The sequence below is a fragment of the Ahaetulla prasina genome, chromosome 3, assembly GCF_028640845.1.
Source record: "Ahaetulla prasina isolate Xishuangbanna chromosome 3, ASM2864084v1, whole genome shotgun sequence".
Taxonomy (NCBI): domain Eukaryota; kingdom Metazoa; phylum Chordata; class Lepidosauria; order Squamata; family Colubridae; genus Ahaetulla; species Ahaetulla prasina.
In genome coordinates, this window is record NC_080541.1 from 144,612,990 (window position 1) to 144,635,512 (window position 22,523).

Genomic DNA, 22,523 nt, shown 5'->3' on the forward strand with positions numbered 1-22,523 from the left:
TATAATTAATTATCACCAGCTCTGAGGAGACCCAGCATGGCTTACTTTTCCCATCTAGTGTGTCCAGAAAAGGGGACTAGGCAAAGGTTTAGAGATGGCCTTTTCAAGGGAAAGCACACCACTGTCTTTTTCATAGCTGCGTCATCACATTATTCTGCAGACAAATGTTAACCCTATCCTAAATCTAGCAAAATCTAGTGGGTCCCATCCCCTAGGCAGGGGTCTGCAAACTTGGCTCTTTTAAGGCTTGTGGACTTCAAGTCCCAGAGTTGAAGTCCACAAGTCTTAAAAGAGCCAAGTTTGCAGACCCCTGCCCTAGGGAGATACATAATTGGCTCCATCCTGCTCTGGGTTCCCCAGGCCCACTGGCAGAACCAGGTCTTCAACACTTTCTGGAAGAATATTAGAGTGAGGGCCATTCGAATCTCTGGGGGAATGATGTTCCAGAGTGAGGGAGCCACTACAGAGAAGGCCCTTCTTCTCAGTCCCACCAGGTGTATTAGTTTTGTTTTAAATGAGGTTTTATATAGATACAAGAACAGTTTTTTCCCGAGTGCCATCACTCTGCTAAACAAATAATTCCCTCAACACTCAAACTATTCACATTTGGCTGCATTACTATTGCTATTGGTCTTCTCATTGTTCCTGTCGCCCATCTCCTCCCACTTGTGACTGCATGACTGTAACTTGGATGCTTGTATCCTTGCGATTGATATTGATATTGATTGTTTCCTAGTATGATTTGATTGCTTATGGTACCATATGACTGTCACTGGGTGTTGTTCTCTGTGATTCTTGATGAGTGTATCTTGTCTTTTTATGTACACTGAGACCATATGCACCAAAGACAAATTCCTTGTGTGTCCAATCACACTTGGCCAATAAAGAATTCTATTCTATTCTATTCTGTAAGCTGCCTTGAGTCACCATGTGCGAATATATATGTTCGTACATATATTCACAATATAAATTCAACAAACAAAGAAAGAAAGAACAAACAAGCAAACAAACAAACAAACAAATAAATAAATAAATAAAACGTTGCGTTTATCAATACTATGTAGGCTTAAACCTTCATTTTAAATCTTATGTCAGTCTTGGCAGCTTTTCATTCTCTATCTCCTATAGCACCCCTGCAAAGCATGGGATTGCTCAGTATCTGTGACAGGGAGGAAGCCTCACAGGAATAATTTTATCCAGTGCTCCAGTTGTCTCTTTATAGCAGAGACTGATCAAATACAGGATGAAACTACCCACCAAATTGTCAGGAAATTGCCTGAATGCCTTCAGAAAACCATCAGCATTTATTTGCTGCCTAGAATGCATCCTGACCAAAAACGATCTGACAATAGCAAAGGACAGATTCATGTCAAATCCTTCATATGTAGATCCCATCTCATTTACTCTGAAATAGAAACTAAATCCAGTATTTGCCTGTCTTCAGGAGTTATAGTTGAGTTTACCAACACAGGCCCATGGTTATAAGTAAGTCTGTGTAGAAATTAAAGAAGAGGATTTTCATGAACACTGTTCCCAGCGTGATGGGGGAAGAAATGCGACTCAACCCAAAAACAATCTAAGGAGAGGAAGAAATAGCTCAGATAGATACTTCTTCAATTTGCCATGAGAATTAGTGTAGGTGTGTAAAGCATAATCAGCCTTGCAATAATCAGCCTTGCAAGGTATTTCTATAGTATAATAAAGTAACCTTCGTTTGCACATACTTTCACAGTCTGGTATACATAATGGGGTTGATAGACTATAAAATTGCAAACCAAACCAAAGCCAATTCTTAAGTATGGGCATTAAAATTCACCAGAACCAGAAGTCTAGGAGACGCCATGTAATAGAATGTGGGAATGATCTTGAGAGATTAGGAAAAGAGACATACCAGGGGAATAGTGAGATAAGAGATAGCTTAGCTTGCAGAAGAAATATAACCATGGCAAATAATCTCAGAAGGATCCTTTAGGCCCTTACAGAAACTAGAGACTGTAACAGCAATGGAGAAATTTATTTTGAGACTTGGCAAGATTCTGATAATGTAACCTTATAAAAGAGTAGAATTTATTCATCTGGATATGGTTCTTGTCTGGACTATCTCACAAGTTTGAACTCACAATCCAAAAATGCGATCCGTGATCTTCTGCAGACCATTTTGTACACCAACTTTAGCTCATGTTTATCCTTACAATCCATTTTCTCATACTGTGTTTCCCCGAAAATAAGAACCTGTCTTTTATTTTTTTGAACCCTGAAATAAGTGCTTGGCCCTATTGCCATGTGCTCAAAAGCCTGATTGGGCTTATTATCAGGGGATGTCTTATTTTGGGGAAAACAGGGTACATACACACCCAGTTATTTCCAAATTCTTACAACTTCCTGTCCTTCCTGTCTGTAACATTGTGACTTGTACAAGACCTGAAACTTGGTTGGTCAAATCTTGAGATCCTGAAATCAATTAAACTAAAATTGTTCTCTGGATTGAACTCTAAACTATCATCAGTAATTTGGTCATTTAGGTCCAAAGGTGGAGCAATGGATTAGAAGGGATCTGCACTGTGGGTCTGGTTTTTTAGTGGTCTACTGAATTCCCCACCCCCACCCCCCGACTTTCCTATGCCCAACATTGTTAAATATGGTCATTACTGTCCAGACCCAGGATCATTTTTCAGCACTCTGGCATCTCATTTGGCATCTGATACCTTTTTATCCTACACCTTTAGTGGCAGTATGCATAGTACATTTGCAAACCCTTTATTTCCAACCTATGCCAGCATCAGTCTTCACCCACAATTCCATGGACATTCATTACATCCTGATTAAGATCATGTTCTTTTTCTTAGTAGATAAATCAGATAATCTCTTGAAAGTATGTTTTTGAATCTTGAGCAAAGTTCTTAAACATCTGGCATAATCTAAGTGTCTGACTAAAGCAACTGGTGTAATACGTTATCTCTGTTGAGAAATAAGATTTTCATGGATTTAAATTGTGTTTCCTGGCAACTTTAAGTTTATATATTTTTATATTTTGTAAGTGTTTCATGGCTGAATTTTTCCAGATTTTTCAAATTAAAATAGAACACAAATTTCACATTTATAGCCAAAGTACTTTCCTCTATTTAATTAGTAGAATAGGCCAATAAATGGTAGTGACTCATGCAAAAACTGAGTAGGAGCTTTTATTTTTTTAAAAATGCAATTAAGTTGTGTAGAGTTTGGGCTGAGATGATCTAAATCACACTCCAAACAGGGATGGAGTATAACTTCATAATCTGTGGAACAATGAATGCTGATTATAAGAGAACAGATTTATAGCTGTAAATTATAAAGAAATTCTACAGGCAGCATCTTCTGCTAATGGGATGGGTAGATAATTTTGAGAAGTATACACTATGTTCATGACACATCAGTGTGACTCAACACTTGAGAATTGTTTGATAATCCAAATACAAAAATAACTGTAACTCATTATAAACTGATTTTTGCTTTAGATAATTAATTATAGAAACTATGCAAGTATGCCTTCCCTTTTTCTGCATGCTAGAGTTTTCTGATCTGTTTTGGTCTGCTTGGTAATTTATTAGATGTAGTTTTTATTATCTTTTTAAACATTTAATTGAAAGATTTCAAATTCACTTTTCATATACTGTGCGTATACTAACTGCATTTTTCTCTGAATTTATAATAAATTTTAGATATGAAATTAATTTAAAAATGTCTTACAGCCAATGGTAACGACAATAAGAAATTCAAGGGTGAAGATAAAATGGATGGGGCTCCTTCTCGTGTGCTTCATATCAGAAAATTACCAGGAGAAGTGACAGAAACAGAAGTTATTGCTTTGGGCTTACCTTTTGGTAAGGTAACCAACATTCTTATGCTGAAAGGAAAAAATCAGGTATTTTCTCTTTTTGTCTTATTTTTTTCAGTGAAAAAGTTTTTTTTCTATCCCAAGACTTACCATGTATGCATTTTATCATAATATATCAGTTGTAGGAAACTTTTTTTAATCCACTGAGACATGAAAAATTATTTTTGGTTGTTAGGTGCAAAATCAAATACAATGTGACAGCAAAGATTTTTATGTGTTTGCTTTGTGAAAAATGGAGGGAGGGGAAAGCAGATCTTTAAAATGTTGTTCTGGTAAAACAGATCTCAGTCTAAAGGTATATTGAAACCAAGAATGGTCCACTGTTGGGTTTTAGCTGTAAGCTGTAGCACCAATTAACTGGAAAGTACAAGGAACTGTACACATTTCATATGTTTTGTGGTATCATGTACACACAGTCATATAGTTTTTTATAGGGGACTCTGTGTCTCCTTCCATGAATGTTTTAAAATGGGAGCAACCTAGCATTGTATGGTTCAGATGCAATCAATTCTAGATTGACTTAGCAATCAAGACTTTGCATCAAAACTACTTTGAGCTGGCTGAAACTTGAAATAATCAGCAAATAATGGTGTGCATAAAGTAGAAAAAAGACAAAACTTGCTTTGAACTCTGGACAAATCTACTGAGTTGCCTACATCCAAACAAAATTCTAAATACTTTGTTTCAGATAGAGCAAACTATTTTCTATAAAAATAGAAAATAATAGGAACTTGAAAAAATGCCCCATTCCTTCATTTTTGAACCACAAAATTAGATGGGATGATTTGGTATACAGGCTGACTTTTGCTTTTTATCCAACAGGCACAAAAGTTTGTAATGAGTGATTAAAAAAAAATCCAATAGGCAACAATAGAACCAACAATTTAAACACTATTATTTTCCACAGCCTGCCTATACACAAACAGCTGCATTTGAAATCTAGAAAAAAATAACATGATTCATTCTGAACAATAATGATAAGTGCAACAAAAGTATTTTTATTGGCTTCTCTCTTAATGCATAAGCTCATATACCTTTCCAATTGACAGTTTACAAGCAAAACTTAACATATGCAGCAAAAGCAACCTATCTTTGAAATTAACTTGCTGCCTAAAGACTAAGCATCAGCAAGAATATGCACAGAACACGACTCAACAAATAAACGAAAGCAACACAGTTTTAGCAAAATTGTCTAATAAACATTGCATGGAAGAGACCTTCCTATTTGCATAATGACCATCAGTGAAAGAAAGTACAAAACAGAATGCATTTGTAGGCCCACAAAAAAAAGCATAAATTTCCCAGTAGCCAAGAAGTTTAAAGAAAAAAATACTAAATTTATTCCCATTTTGCATCATACATTTGATCAGTGATATTGTCATCTGCCTCTTAAGCATGGGTTAAAATAATGTCGTCTTCCTTTTCCTCTTGCCTCCTAGTCTGGGCCAGCAATAATGCGGATGCAGCTACTGTTATTTTGATGGTTATCCTGTGGAAAATATTTAGATTTAATTTATAATTGAATTACATAATTATACAAATTATATAACTAGAAAATTATAATTTAATGTATAAATGAGGTGATATCTTCAGGATTTCAGAATATGAATATTTGAAATGAGCTTATTCTGAAGGAAGATATTCTGAAATCACAGTTTTATTCTGTGCTCAGTACACTTAAAAACAGTGTTTTGAGCTTAAAAGTTTACAAGCTTGGAATGTTTTAACATCACTACAAGTGGATGCTGCACCCATGATAAATAATAAAAGTTACATATAATGGCTGAGTGTGGGAAACACAAAACATAAGAACTTTTTAACTTTTTGCTACATTGAAATTATACTTAGAATTTAAAGTTTAAAAATCAAGAATATAGAAATTATTAATTTAATCAAATTTTTAGAGATTTGTGCCTGTTTAGACTGTACCTTTCAGTCTTTTTGGTTCCTTTTTGGTTTGAGTTTTGTTGTTGTTCTGAATGATGTCAGCAATCTCATTAATACTCTCAAGCTTAAGTTTGCTTCATGCTTGAACTAAAATCACAGCTGTGATTTTATGATTACAGATATCATGATCTAAGAAATACTGATCATAAAGGAGAGCATAAATTAAATCTAATCTTTATTATGGTGGTAGACCAGCATGAAGGGAGAGCATGTAGCATGTTATAGAAGCCAGGGATGAGGGCATATATTGACTCAGTGCATGTGTATGCAAATATGAAGCACATATGGTTCTTTATAAACTGTACATTCTAAATCCAATCCAAACTCTAAATCACTTTGGTAAATAGTTTTAATACTTTACCAGACTATAATTCTGAAACTAGATATTCTGTTAGGCATTCCATAATTCTGAATAGATGAATGGATGGACTGATGGATGTGATAGTAATTTCTTTTATATATAGTTACACACACATATATATATATATATATATTTTCTAGGCTTTTTTAGAGCTGGCAACAGAAGAAGCTGCTATTACTATGGTAAATTATTATTCTGCCGTGACACCTCATCTTCGCAATCAACCTATATATATTCAGTACTCAAATCATAAAGAATTAAAGACTGATAATACGCTTAATCAGGTAACATTATAGTTTTTAATGATATGACTAGTCTGTATATGTAATTACCAGTATAGTTTTTCTGTATTTATAACATGTCTAAGAATATTGGGAATTATTTTATAGTTCTGTAGTAAATATGGCATTTATTAGTAGGATCTAAGAATGTTTATCATTAATAATCTTTCTGGCCCAAGAACTCAACTTAACATGTAAAAAATTGTACTTTGTTAAATAGATAATATGGAGCTGTGTTTCTGGTATGTTTAAATAATTCATTCAAGTTTTGAAACTCAATCTCACCTTACTATGATCTGTTCTTCTAATAAATAAACTTATTGAAAAGACATTCATATTCACTGTGGGAATAACTGAGTGTATAGTTACTTGATTTTGAAGATATTTAAAATGTATTATTTTAGATCAAGACACTATTCATACTTCAACAGTAAAACTACAGTTATGCAGGTACTAACTTCATGGACATTTTAAATATATGATAGTTCTTTTCTCATGAAGGAATATAAAAGCAGCACTGATCCATGCTATATCAAATGGTAATAACTTCATCTTTGTTTTTTCTATTACTTCATCATTCTGAACAATAGTTTAACAAGCAATAAGAGTTTTTCTGTTTCAATCTTCTCTGGTAATCCTAGCCTAGAGACTTTTCTCATTTGAAATATAGAAGCAAATTTGTTTTCAGTTGGATTTTTTTCCCATATCAGCTATGTCAATCACAATAAACTGGTTCAGTAGTAAGGGTGCCTCAGTGAATGGCAGCATCTAGCTGACCTTGGGTTATGTCAGAAACTAAGCAGGGCCATCCTAATTAGTTCTTTGATGGGGCATTGCCTGAGAATTTCAAGGCTATATGATAGATGAAGTTTAAAAAATGTCTTGGAAGAAGGCTAACAAATTTTTGTAGCATCCTCAAGAACGTTACATTGATATACCATATTTTATGGAGTATAAGACGCACTTCCCCCCCCAAAAAAGTGGGTGGAAAATGTCTGTGTGTTTTATACAGAGAATGTTGCTGAAGCCCCGCTGGTCCCCACCCTTCAGCCATTTTCAGCCTCCGCGCGTAGCATTTTCGTCAACTGGAACAGGCCAAAAACATGACAAGCAGAGGCCAAAAACTGGGTGTGCGGAGACCAAAAATGCGATGCGCGTAGGCAGTGATGTGCTGTGGCAATCCCCGCAGCCTGGAATGGGTCTAAAACGGGGCATGCAGAGGCCAAAAATGTGGTGCATGGAGGCAAAAAATGCGACACACGGAGGCAGCGATGGGCTGTGGTGATCTTTGCAGCTTGGAACAGCTGATTGGCAGTATTCCAGGAGGCTGATCTAGCTGCCAATCAGCTGCTCATGCTGAATCAGGCTGTGATAACGTGCTGAAACTGACCAGGTTGTTTGCTGTTTGCTGCAAGGACGCTAGCCAGATGAATACCAATGGATGCTGGTAGGCAGAGGCAGAATTTTTTTTCTTGTTTTCCTCCCTAAAAACTAATGTGCGTCTTATACTCCAGAGCATCTTATACTCCAAAAAATACGGTAGCCATCAGCAATTCATTTTAAAAAGCATTCAGAAGCTGTTTAAAAATTGTGAAAAAATAATTATAATTAAGGGAAAAATGCTTGGTTCTTGATTGTCTAGATTCTATTCATTAAAGACTGATTGGATTACATTTTTACCCAAACAGAAATGTGTTAGATTAATGCTGAAATGTATTTAAAAGGTGCTTCAATTAAAAAATATAATTACCCTATTTATATAGGGTAAAATATTATGCCTTAATCCTGCAACCTGTTCCAAATTTGAAGGCTGGTATAGGAAATGCATATTTTACACAATATCTTTACACTTTTATATCAGCTCTTCTCACCTGAAATTCAGTATATTGATTCAATAGTATTATTGATTTGTACTTATTTTCGTAGACATAGTATCATCAACAAATACTTTTGTCTTTTGCATGGAAGAACCTAAACTTTGCAGTCATTTGCTGCTAAAGCTAAAATTAACTCTTCCTTGTTACAATTTAATAGAATTAAAATTATTTATTTACGCAGGCCATTCAGTCTTTCAGCTGAGGGTTACAATTTTTTTTCCATATGGTTATTTGTAAAGTGCCTGAAGCCATAAGTAGGAATGGGCTTCATACGAGTTTTTTTTAAAATAAATAAATACATTTTATCTTGTGCTTGGCATGGCATTGTAACCAGATATTTATGTCCCTTTAGTTAAACCAAAATTAAATTAGATTTAACATTTTTCTAACAAGATTTATTATTTTTGTCTTTGTTAATATGGTGATAGCTATAGCTTTCCTCAATGAGGTTTACATTATCTGAATTTCATATAATCCAGAGTTTTAAGATTCCAACATTTTTAAAAGATAAGAATCCAAAAAACAATTATATGCGTCAATCCTCCAAAGTTAATATCCTCAGGTTGGATAAGCCAAAATGTAGGACCAGATGGTGACATGTCTGCATCTATCTCTGATGGTTAAAACTGTCATATCCATATAATTGTAAATGCAAATTACTTATATGAGAAATGCATTGCAAATTAGTAACAGCAATCCTTCAGCTGGTTTGCACAGCAGGATACCTGGGGTCCATGCACAAAAGGCTCTTTATCACACAAATTATCCATTAGCCAGCATTAGGGCTTATGCAACAATGGAAACAAGTAATATTTTTTGTTATTTAGTCATGCTTATCATCATGCCATGCCACCTGCACTCTAGCTGTCAAACACCATCATTTAATTGTCTGCAGCTCTCAGGAATACCAAAGGAGCCAGAATGTCTTTGAACTGAAAACATTCAGATCCATCAGCTGTGTTTATATAATGTGCTGATCCCTAGGTAACTGAACCATGATCTAATGAATGATCCCAATTCATTAGACACAGAACCAAAAATTAACTACACAGAGAGACACAGGTTATTTAAACATATTTTGTCCTAGCGTATTTGGCAAACAAAATCTTTGTATCAATATATCATAACCTAATGGCTTGAGAAGATTGCAGTCTATAAGAAATTGAATGAGAGATCTTAGAAAATATCTATGGATCTTCCAGGGTAGACATATATATTAGGGTTTTCCATCAATTTGGAGTTTAGGAGTCATGGTGACGCAGTGGTTAGAGTGCAGTATTATTTCTGGTGCCTGCCGGCTGCCTGTGATTTGGCAGTTCAAATTTCACCAGGCTCAAGGTTGACTCAGCTTTCCATCCTTCCGAGGTGGGCAAAATGACCCAAATTGTTGGAGGCAATATGCTGACTCTGTAAACCGTTTAGAGAGGGCTGTAAAACACTGTAAAGTGGTATATAAGTCTAAGTGCTATTGCTATTGTTACTAATCACAGTCCAATTATGATTGTCGATGATAAATAAATCACTGGCTTATGGTCTAGTGAATAAATCCTGCTTCTGCTGAACTCGGAATGATAAACAGATAGTTGTAATAGAGGCCATAGAATCCTGAGCTTTTCCTGAGGAACTTTATCACAATAGAATTAAAATCTCCTAAAATTCATTACACATTTATGCAATCTCTGTCAGCTTCAAGTTCCCAACCAAATATATTGAACAAAACGCCATTCCTTTCATTTAACTAAATTGGCATTACATAGATCAGACTAGTCTATTTTTCTTGATACTGATTCAGAGATTCTTAAAGCATTTACTAATCACACCTTCAGAACAAAGAGATTGCAGCTGCACTATCAAATGCCACCAGGAATATCCAGAAGGGTGAATGAAAAAAAGATATATCATTCACCGTTCCTCAGTTTGAAAATCTGCCTTTCCCTTCCATAAAAGTCATTGCCCATAATAAAATGTATGACAAACATTTACTATACTTACTTGCAAAATAAGCCAAGACGTTTAGGTGCCCAAACACATCCTCAAAATTGCATTTGGCTTAACCACAGAGGGCAATAATTTTTAAGCACCTATATATCTCGTATATACTTTGCATAAACAAATCCCCATATAAGATGACCCTCAATATTTTTAACCAAAATATCATGAAAAATGAATAATCTGTGAAAGTTAAAAGATACAGATATTTTGATATCCATGGGTGGCATATTTTTCATGATATTTTGGTTCAAAATGTGAACCAGCTTATTCACAGACTTATGCACTACTATAATATGGTATCCTTTCTTTTTCCACCAAGCCATTTGTTCCCCTAATACATCTTAAAGCTCTTAAAATATGACTCGCTACCAATTTTTTAAGGTAAATATTAGTCTAGCATTCCCAGTGTACTGCACATAGACACCAGTGCACTTATATGCCAGTCTCCTCCAGACCTCTTAAATTTTAAACTAAGTGGGAAACATATTACAAAGAAATTATTTACAATACTATTTAATTTATTATATTTTATTTTATTTAATAAATTTATTATAGCTGCCCATTAGCTGACAAAATCCAGAAAACAAAATATATTTGGCACAGATAACATTGGCTATAGAAATGTGACGGGACCCCCATAAATATATCAATATATACTTTAATCTCAGGCCTGGAAGCTTTAGATCTCTGTTGCCCCAAGGTGTTATTGGAAAGTAAAAACAATGAGTGACTACAGTCTACTATATCCTGAAGTAATTAAGTCCAGGGGGAGGGGATGAAGTAAAGCCAAGCTTGGATAGTTGGAATATTACAGACTAGAAAGGTTGAGGAAACATAACCAATTTTATGAGCATCTATGTCATACAGTACTTTCAAAAAGTTACCATATTTACTTGCCATTTTTGTGTATTGCACATTCCGGCAGTTGCCTTTTTAAACATACTATTTTCTTATAATAAAAGGTGTCATAAAAATTGAGTTACTTTCTCACTCATCTAACTTACTTAGCAGTTCCTACATTGTGAGAGATACCCCACCCTCATCAGTTATTTTCCAATGTAACTCCAGTTTGCAACATACTGCTCAAAGCTTGGCTTTTTTCTAAATCTTTCCTCCTCTGCTGCTACTTTCCTCCAAGACCAAGCAGTTGTGGCTAGACATTTTAGAGCATATTTCTGTATATTTCTGCTGTTATGCATTACTAAACGTTCAGCAAATATGAAGGCTGTCCAATTAAACTAACACCCTTCCCTGTGTTTTTGTCTTTAAGAGCATGGGAGTTAAGGATTTTTTGGTGAATAGAATAATTATAGATCCATATGAGTATGTCTTCACATATCATTTTTTTTAATTAAGCATTCACTACTTGAGTTATTTTATTCTATGCCATTCTTAGCGCTAACAAGAACGTACAACTGGAAGAAGAACAAGAAGAATAGAAATATATGATTCCTATCTATATTTTAATAAGAGAGATGCTACTATTTTTATACCAGAAACTAAGATCTAGCTTGATGATATATATTTTGAGCTATAGGTCAGGTTCTATAGCCAGTTGGCTCTTTTGGATAATATTTCCATTATATTTGAAAATCAATTTTTTTCTTTGTAAGTCATTGAGAATAGTATCAAGTTTTATAATTGGGTTGGATAGATTTGGATATTCAGATTGCATACTAAACCAGAAAACTGGAAATAATTTTTTTTAATTGAAGACTCCTTTCAATGCCTTGTCTAAATTAAACCAAGAAGCACATCATATGAATTGAAAAGCTAAAGGCTTCACCTTGATAAATGGCTGCATTGATTGATACAGCATTCCTTTTTTCTGTTGTAGCACCTGATTATATGTTTTGAATATTTGTATAAACACGGTATTTATTTCTTCTACAAAAGAAAGGACACAATTAATGAGACTGGAGCAAGTGTCAGATTATGGTCAGATAACCCCAATTCTTATTTCTGAAGGAATATCTAAATTTTGTTCAGAACATTAAAAATTGTGACATTTAGATACAAATAAACAGACAGCAACCACTACCCACTTCACTTGCACTGATGATATCTAATTGGATAATGAAACATCTGCAAGCAAACAACCAAGCTCAGAGAGCTTCAAAAACTCTACAGTTCAACCCTTAGCTACAGAAATTCTTTTCTATAGGAATTAAATTGTCAAAACGGCTATCAAAACTAGAATAACTTGATCACACAACATGTAGCTTACAAAAAAAAGGCAGTTTGGTGCAGTGGTTAAGGTACTGGCCTAGAAACAGGAGACAGAGTTCTGGTCCCAGTTTAGGCATAAAAGCTGCCTAAACTGGGTGACTTGACAAGTCTCTCTCAGCCCTATTCACTTTATCAGGTTGTTTTCATGGAGAAAATAGGAGGAGGAAAGGAGTTTTTAAAACTTAAAAACTTACATAAAAATGTAAGTTTGCCGCCTTGAATTATTTATATAATAAAGATTAAAAAACACTAATAAAATAAGTTTAAAAAATTGCTTGAAATTACTGTATTTTTCAGTGTATAAAACGTACCTTTTTACCCTCAAAAAGAGGGTGAAAATCTGGGTGCATCTTATACACCGAATGTAGCCCCACCCACCTGCCGCCCCCCACCCTTCGGAGGTTGTCGGCCTCTGTGCGTTGCACAGCCATGCGTCCTCATGAAAACAATCTTGCATCTGCCGCAGCACTTCAAAGGGCCGCACTACAGCTGATCAGCACTGTAGGCAGCTAGTGGACCGGTGCCTCTATTTTTAAAAAAGGTAGACCGGTGCGCTCCCAAAAAAAGGCAATTAGTAGACCGGTGCCTCTGTTTTTAAAGAAGGTAGACCGGTACGCTCCCCCCTCCCAAAAAAAGACAATTAATAGACCGGTGCCTCTATATTTTTTAAAGAAAGTAGACCGGTATGGCTGTGCTAGACTGAAGCAAGCCTGGTAGACTGATATGTTTCCTGATTAGAAAAAAGAAATTTTTTGGTCAAAAAACTCACAGTGACTCTGAAAGAATCGAACAGAAATGGGCTGGAAGCCAGATTTGCTAGAGATATTTCTCTTAGGCTGACTGAGTCAAAACTGGGCCCAACAGGAAGGAGAAAGGGGTGTGGTCAAAAAACTATGACTCAGTCTCTAGGCAGACCCAGCTGTAGCAACCCATGTCTGACCGATGCCTCAGCCTCACTGGAGAATTGATGGCTTGCTGGGCGCTGCGCAGAGGTGTAAGGCAAGGTGCTGCCACCCAAAAACTGTTGTGCTCTCTGCTGCCTGGAACTGCCCAAAAACGCGATGCTCTTTCTTTGCCTCTGCACACCCCATTTTTGGAACTGGGGAGGCAGCAGAGATCTCCAGGAGGCGGAGATCGCGGCAACAATGTTTTTGGGTGGCAGCGCCTTGCCTTTTGCCCCCTGCACAGCACCTGCTTCGCCAAGCAAGTCCTGACTCCGCGCTTCCCCAGACCGCTCCCGTTATCAAAATCCGAATGGAAGTGAGGACGCCGCTGATCCTGATGCTTTTTTTTTTTTATTTATTTATTTTTGTCACAACATTATATACAAGCACATATAATGATAGAAAAACAATAGGACAGGAACGGTAGGCACTTTTGTGCACTTATGCACGCCCCTTATAGTCCTCTTAGGAATGGGGTGAGGTCAATGGTAGACAGTTTTTGGGTAAAGCTTTTGGAAGTTTGAGAAGAGACCATAGAGTCAGGTAGTCTGTTCCAAGCGTTAACAACTCTGTTACAAAAGTCATATTTTCTGCAATCAAGATTGAAGCGGTTAACATTAAGTTTGAATCTATTGTGTGCTCTTGTATTATTGCGGTTGAAGCTGAAGTAGTCTTTAACAGGAAGGACATTGCAATAGATGATTCTGTGTGTTAAACACAGGTCATGTCGGAGTCGGCGGAATTCTAAGTTTTCTAATCCCAGGATTTCAAGTCTGGAGGTATAAGATATTTTGTTGTTTACAGAGGAGCGGAGAACTCTTCTTGTAAAATATTTCTGGACTCGTTCAATTGTATTAATGTCAGAGATGTGGTATGGGTTCCAGACAGGTGAGCTGTATTCAAGAATGGGTCTTGCAAATGTTTTGTATGCTCTTGTAGTGTAGTATAGTGTTTTTGGAAAAGAAGCTACGCAAAATTAGGTTTACAACTCTTAGAGCAGAATTCTTTTTTTCCTCCCCCAAAATTAAGGTGCGTCTTATACTCCAGTGTGTCTTATACACTGAAAAATACGGTACATATAGATTATTGGCAAATATTTGGCTAATTATTAAGAATTCGGATGAAGCATGAATTGATCCTAAATTACCAACAATTGCTAAATATATTATATAATAATATATACAGTATGCAGAGTGTTGAGCATTGAGTTCAGCTCACAGTTATGTTTGTAGGACCTCTATAGAAGAGAAACATTTAATTAGCATAAGAGAAAAATTAAGGCTTGAGGCCGGCCAAGGTCAAGAACTGAGAACATGAATAGTACCTAAAGCAGTGTTGCTTTGCTACCCAAAACAGTTCTGTTAATCAAGTGGCGAGTTGAACGAAACAAAACATACTTGTGCCAGTATCTGAGTCACAAAGCTCAACCTAGAATTCAGCTACTACTGTTCTCCGTATGTGAAAATGAAAGTTGAGGGAAGCAACTCCAGAAGTAGAAGAAAAGCTATCAAATCTGCAAAGCACTTTGAAATATAAAGCACTTTGAAGGCATGTCATTCAGTTGCTGTTTTGAAATAGGCCTTCACTTTGATCTGCTTTGTTGAGATAATGGAAGTATCATTGAATTGAACTTCATTTCTTTCATTTCTTTGAACCTTTGCACATTGTAATAAATTTTAGAGTTCTATTAATTTGTAATTGCTCTAGATTTTGTTTTTACAGTGACTTCCTGCGTTAATGTTAGCTTTTGTTTAGAAATCTTTTTTTTTAATAAGGAGATTAAATTTAATGTGATTTTTTTTTTTTGGCCTTGGGTCCATGCAAAAAAGGGTCTTTATCACACAAATTATCCACTAGCCAGCATTAGGGCATATGCAACATTAGGGCAATATGCTGACTTTGTAAACCGCTTAGAGAGGGCTGTAAAGCAGGGGTCTCCAACCGCGGCAATTTTAAGACTTGTGGACTTCAACTCCCAGCAAAGCTGGCTGAGGAATTCTGGGAGTTGAAGTCCACAAGTTTTAAAATTGCTGTAAAGCACTGTAAAGCGGCATATACTGTAAGTCTGAGTGCTATTGCTATTAATCACAGTCAAATTATGATTGTCCGTGATAAATAAATCACTGGCTTCAATAATTGAGACTAAACCTGTACAAAAATGAGGTCTGGTGAATAAACCCTGTTTCTGCTGAATACGTGTGACAAACACATAGTTGTAATAGAGGCAATAGAATTCTGAGCTTTTTCTGAGGAACTTTATCATAATAGAGTTAAAATCTCCTAAAATTCAGCCGTGCATTTCATGACACATTTCTGCAATCTCTGTCAGTTTCAAGTTCCCAACCAAATATATTGAACAAAACACCATCCTTTCATTTAACTAAATTGGCATTTCATGGATCAGGCTAGTCAGAGATTCTTAAAGCATTTACCTTACAAAAAATAACTGCTTGTTTCTTTCCAGTTTCTTTACAGAATAGGTTGCAGAACAGTGGGAAGAAATACAAACATCAAACATACATGCTTGTAAATCTACAATATGTCCTAGATTTGTTTTTTACTTACTAGTAGCTAACCCTTCAGTATAGTTCTAATTTATTGTTTTTGAGCAACCAGACTTAATGCATAATTCACTTTTAGCTTCTCTTCAGCTAATAGTCAGTTAAGAGTTGCTTATTGTGATTAATTTATTTTTCAACATGGTTTGAGGCAATTACTGAATATATTGATCTCTAAACTTAATCCACATGCATTGTTTTTTCTTTTTCTTTGCATATAGCGAGCTCAAGCTGTCCTGCAAGCAGTAACTGCTGTACAGACAACAAATACTCCCATAAGTGGAACTACTGTTAGTGAGAGTGCAGTAACTCCAGCTCAGAGTCCAGTCCTTAGAATAATTATTGACAACATGTATTACCCAGTAACCCTTGATGTTCTTCACCAAGTAAGTTGCCTTTATGAGTAATTTTCATTCTCTTTTTTACATGCGTGATTGGCCAGAAAATGACAGTGCTAATATGATGATAAAGATGATGATGATTCCAAGTTTAGTGGCAAGCAAGCAAGTTCAGGGCTTTTCCTCCTATCTGAGACGGATGGTTGCAGTGGAAGTACAACAAATAATCTGTGATGTGACATGAAGAAAGAGTCAAAGGGTAGCAGCAGACCCAGTAGAAATGAAGGGACCGTTCAGGGAGCTCAGCTCAACCGTTCTGCTACTTGAATACAATTTTGTTTCCACTAACAGTTTGAACTAAGCAAATACGTTGATGTTTGCCTTTTAATAACGCATGGTATTTTACGTATTATTATTATTATTTATTAAATTTGTATATCGCCCTTCTCCCAAAGGACTCAGGGCGGTTCACAGCCAATAAAATACAAAAATATATATACATATAGCACAAATTAAAAACAGTATAAAAAACTAATTCAATGTATGTCCTAAAAATTTGAATACAATTAAAAACCCCGTTTAAAAACCCCAATTAAAAAAACCCAGTTAAAACTACATTTAAGCTAGCCCTGCACGCTGAAACAAAAGCTCGCAGCGAAAGGTCTGGAGGGCGGGAAGTTGACGCCCCAGAGGTAGCTCATTCCAGAGCCCCGACAGAGAAGGCCCTCCCCCTGGGGGTTGCCAGCTGACATTGTTTGGCCGACGGTACCCGGAGGAGGCCCTCTCTGTGGGAGCGCACAGGTCAGTGGGAGGCTACTGGTGGCAGTAGGCGGTCCCATAGGTAACCCGGTCCTAAGCCATGGAGCGCTTTAAAGGTGGTAACAAGCACCTTGAATTGGACCTGGAAGACCACCGGAAGCCAGTGCAGACTGCGCAGGAGGGGTGTCACATGGGAGCCACGAGGTGCTCCCTCTATCACCCGCGCAGCCGCATTCTGGACCAGTTGGAAGCTCCAGCTTCCCTTGGAGCTTCCAAGGGGAGCCCCATGTAGAGAGGATTGCAGTAGTCCAGGCAGGATGTAACAAGGGCATGAGTGACCGTGCAAAGGGAGACCCGGTCCAGAAAGGGACGCAACTTGCGTATCAGGCAAACCTGATAAAAAGCTCCCCTGGCAATGGCCGTCATATGTTCTTCTAAAGACAGCCGTGCATCCAGGAGGACGCCCAGATTGCGAGTCCTCTCCGTGGGGGCCAAAGACTCGCCCCCAACAGTCAGCGATGGAATCAGCTGACTGTGCCGGGCTGCCGGCATCCACAGCCACTCGGTCTTGGAGGGATTGAGCCTGAGCCTGTTTCTCCTCATCCAGACCCGTACGGCCTCCAGACACTGGGACATCACTTCGACGGCTTCGTTGGGGTGGTTAGGGGTGGAGATATACAGCTGAGTATCATCAGCGTATAGATAACTCACCCCAAAACCACGGATGATCTCGCCCAGCGGCTTCATATAGATGTTGAACAGAAGAGGGGAGAGAACCGACCTTTGCGGCACCCCACACAAGAGGCGCCTCGGGGCCGATCTCTGCCCTCCTTTCAACACCGTCTGCAACCGGTCCGAGAGATAGGAGGAGAACCACCAATAAACGGTGCCCCCCACTCCAAGTCCCCCGAGCCGGCGCAGCAGGATACCATGGTCGATGGTATCAAAAGCTGCTGAGAGATCTAATAGGACCAGGACAGAGGAGCAACCTCTGTCCCGAGCCCTCCAGAGATCATCGACCAATGCGACCAAGGCCATTTCCATGCTGTAACCAGGCCGGAAACCGGACTGGAACGGGTCTAGATAGACAGTTTCATCCAGGTACTGGGGGAACTGTCATGCAACCACACTCTCAACAACCGTCGCCACAAAGTGAAGGTTGGAGACAGGATGGTAATTTGCTAAAACAGCTGGATCCAGGGAGGGCTTCTTGAGGAGGGGCCTCACCACCGCCTCTTTCAAGGCGGTAGGGAAGACACCCTCCACCAAGGAGGCGTTAACAATTCCCTGGAGCCAGCCTCGTGTAACCTCCCGGGTGGCCAGTACCATGTATATGTTTATTGAATATATGAATATTCATTTACTTTTTTCCCCCTCCAACAGATATTCTCTAAATTTGGTGCAGTCTTGAAAATAATTACTTTCACAAAAAACAACCAGTTTCAAGCATTGTTACAATATGGTGATCCTGTAAATGCCCAGCAAGCAAAGCTTGTAAGTATGATTTCAAATACTTCTCTTTAGCCTATATAAATAAGTATAATATATATGTTTTTATTGACAGTATTTTTGCAAAATTTTGTTTTGTTGGGTAGAATGGACACAACTTTAAATTATAAATAAGTCATCCTATATAGACTTTATCTTAAATGCACATTTTGGTGACTTCTTCATTATTATATTGGATCAAAACAGATAGTGTACTGTTTTCAAAGCAGCTTCTATGTCTCTCATATCAAGGTAAGCCACTATTTTGCTTTGTTGAAGAATAGTTGATGAAATGTTATCAGCAATTTGTCATAGTCCTTAGTTTGAATATATCAATTAAAGTGTGTTCTGTGTGGATTCTTCATGGACTATTTAAGGTACTTTATGTGGGGGCCACCCTTGAAAACTGAAAGTTACAATTAATCCAGAATACAGTAACAGGAATAATAATGAGCATACAGTATCCTCTCTTTTCCATGTAGCCCCACTGCGTTGCACTGTTTTGGCTTTTGGATGTGTAATTCAAAATGAAATTTGTCATTTTGAGAACATTTACAATTCTCACCTACCTGTTTCCCCTATCTATGCCCTTTAGGATACCCCGCACTTTGCCACCCCTATCACCTCCCACCCTCATTGACCTTTGCCCTCTACTTTGCAGCAGCTGTCTATCTCCCCCCCTTCTCTGTTTTTGGGACATTTGCACTTGTTACAGAGGCCTTGCAAAGGATCAGCTGCTTCAGTCGAGCATCCCTCAGTAGTGAGAGAAAGAAGCTCAGCTGGAGGTGATGAGGGTGATAGGCAGGATGGGAGAGTTGAAGGGTTGGTGGTTAAAGCAGATGTGAGTGCAGCACAGCAGGAGAAAATGAGATCTTCACCTAAAGGCTAAGTCCTTGCCTAATGACCACAACCAGAACTGCCATTGCTAAGAGGTGCAGTCACAGGATATTTTTGGCTGATGACTCCTTCACTTAACAATGGAAATCTTGGTCCCAATCAGGATTATTAAATTAAGACTCTGTCTAGTGTTAGGAAATAATGTAATAAGCTATATTTAAGATGACTGGAGAAAAGACATTGCTTTGAATTTTGCATGTTTATACTGTATATGATTTCTCCAAAAGTTAAATAATGAAAATTATAAGTCTTAATACAGATTTCAAGAGAGGATTGTATAATTCCAATTTACATAGTTATGTAGTATCTGCGGCATAGCAGCAATTCTTGAATTACACTTTCTCATTTTTAAATTATTTCATAACATAATGAATAACTCTGGAGTACTGTACATAACATAGTCAATATTAAATGATTGGGATGGCTACTTGTACTGGGCGATCTTTTACATGATTAAAATTTCACAGGAAAATAACTTGAATAATATACATGTAAGATCTAGTTCTAGCAAAAATTCAGATGCAGCTAACCTAATGCTAGCTCAGTTTGTTACATAATAAGGAACAGATGGAAATTGTTTTTTCTTCCAAAAAAGAGAGGCTTCAAGCTTTTGGCATACTTTGGATGGGAGAAAGAAAGCAAAATAATTTGGATTTTGATATCACTATAAATAATGTTTACATTTTACTGTAGCCATTACTATAAACAGTAGCTTTATTTATTTTTTGCAATTAGTTTTTCAGAGATAATTCATATTAATGCCTATTTGTGCTACTTTCATTTCTAGGATTTGCTGGTGAAATCCTGAGAATATATTTTATATTACATGTGGATTTACCATCAATCAGTAGACTATTATCTTTAGTACAATATTACAGTAATATGTATGATTCTTGTAAACCTTAAAGAGATATTGCAGATTGTGAAGGATGCAAATTCAATAAATAGTATTTCCACCAAACCTAAAAAATAAAGAGTAATTCCTGTATCCACATAATGTTGGTTAATCCATTGATTGCAGTATTTTAAAACTTTGAACAGTGTGTACTTTTTAACTGAATTAATGAAGAGAGATAGGTATAGAAAGAAAAAAACTTAGATATGTCACAAAATTAAAAATAAGTCACCATGAGTAAGTTGGGCGGTCTTATACATTTTCTTAATAAATAAGTAAAATAAAAATGAAATATTCAACAGTTGACAAGGATCAAGTATAATACAGGTGAGAAATCATCAGATGTGTTCATTGGTTTCTTACTTATAAATGTTAATAGCAAAAATTCTTTTGTACATAGTCTACATAAGGAATCAGAATGCGGCCTTCAGAGGTGTTTAAAATTTAATGAGGAAAACTTAAAAGAGCATTTTCTGAAAAGTCTGGTGAAAATAACTTTGTTGTCAACTTCCTGCTATAAAGTACTGGTTATCTTTAGCATGTTACTCAGGTGGCAAAGGTGAATATTGGCACCAATTTTTATTTTTGTCTCACAATGACTCCCTCCTTCCATTATTATATTAGTTTATGAGAGTGTGTGTCTGTTTATATCATAAATTACTCTTTACAAATTACATTGCAAAGAAGTGTTTATCATTAGATTGTATGAGCCACCAAAACAAATAGATTAGTTTCATTTTCTAAAATTAGATCAGAGTATAATAAAAGCATCTCAGATTAAACTTTGTGTATCTGTAGGGAACAAAAACGTGGATGTCAGGAATAGATTTGCCTTTTTTCACTTCAATTTTCCTCCAGTCGTAACTTTCTGTGAGGTTTGAGTGAGGTGGATAATGGTTATTTTTGACTTTCATATCTGTAGCAGTGAGGCTGGAAAAGCCCCTCTGCATGAGGAGGGATAAAGGACAAAAATTCCTGTCAGAAGACTCCTGGTTTCTATGAGTTTTAATTCAGAATTGTTGGAAACACTTTCTTAATTTCTTGTGAATAAACATGCATGCATGTTTTAACCTTGGGAAGAAATGTTATTCATTGTCTTTAAGAGTGTTTTTATCATTATGCTTGTCTGTGTTAAATGGTATTTTATTATCTTCAAATAGACAGATTATTTTAATGTGTCATCTCTTCTGTTTTATAATGTGTTGAAGAATAGATTTTAAGGGTTTTAGTGTATCTGTTGTATAGCTGTGTATATATGAGAGCCATTTGTGACCTTCCTGAGGCAACAGGACTAATTTGGATGGTTTAATTCTGGTGTCTAATGGAATTTAATTGTTTCCAGGAGTACTTAGGAAATGAATTGTAGCTCATCTCTGGCAGATGGTTCAGTTTAGTGCTTGGTAAACCATTGTCAATGGAAGGCAAGCTGGACACTGAATTAAATCTCCCCAACTTGTCTCTTCCTAGGGATCAATCCCTAGAATACATATACTATATCAACATGGTATGCATTATTCCTATCAATATCAGCTCCAACCCTTTAATATTACTAAGATTGAAATGTGCTCAAGGGAACAAATTCAACCTTTGAAAATAACTTTTTTGTGACCTTACAAAGAGTGATGATTGTAACATTTTTCCTTCCTCATGCTTCTCAAATGTCTCTTAACTTTCTCTCATATTCAACATTGTTTTGGCTATAACACAATCAAGAAAGTATTTTGTATAGACCCACACACACGTACACATATGCACACACACACACTTTTCAATAGAAAAGCAATACATATCTGGAGAGCAAACTCAGCACCATCAGGCCAAGGTTATAAGCCTGGAATAGTGCTGTTTTTCATTTTAACAAAATAATCTGTGCTATCCATGGTCAATAAATACATCATTTTTAAATCCCATTCCTCTTCTCCAAACCATATAACTGAGCGCTGGTGGTGCAGTGGTTAGAATGCAGTATTGCAGGCTAACTGCCCACAGGCTGGAGTTTGATCCTGGTGGCGCTTGAAGTTGAGTCAACCTTCCACCCTTCCGAGGCTGGTAAAATGTGGACCCAGATTTTTGGGGGCAATAT

General features: G+C 36.8%; 1 protein-coding gene across 6 annotated transcripts in view; it reads left to right on the forward strand.

Annotated features, from left to right (window-relative positions):
• Window positions 1-22,523, forward strand: part of PTBP2 (polypyrimidine tract binding protein 2) — a 78,929-nt gene that overhangs the window by 31,601 nt on the left and 24,805 nt on the right. For 5 of the 6 annotated variants that reach the window (XM_058174775.1, XM_058174772.1, XM_058174770.1 and 2 more), the window contains 4 exons: window positions 3,729-3,901; window positions 6,323-6,466; window positions 16,285-16,449; window positions 18,544-18,654. In XM_058174775.1, the coding sequence (XP_058030758.1) occupies window positions 3,770-3,901; window positions 6,323-6,466; window positions 16,285-16,449; window positions 18,544-18,654 (552 nt within the window). In that variant the 5' untranslated portion in view covers window positions 3,729-3,769. The remainder of the gene's footprint in view (window positions 1-3,728; window positions 3,902-6,322; window positions 6,467-16,284; window positions 16,450-18,543; window positions 18,655-22,523) is intronic. The other variant, XM_058174774.1, reaches the window with a different exon arrangement.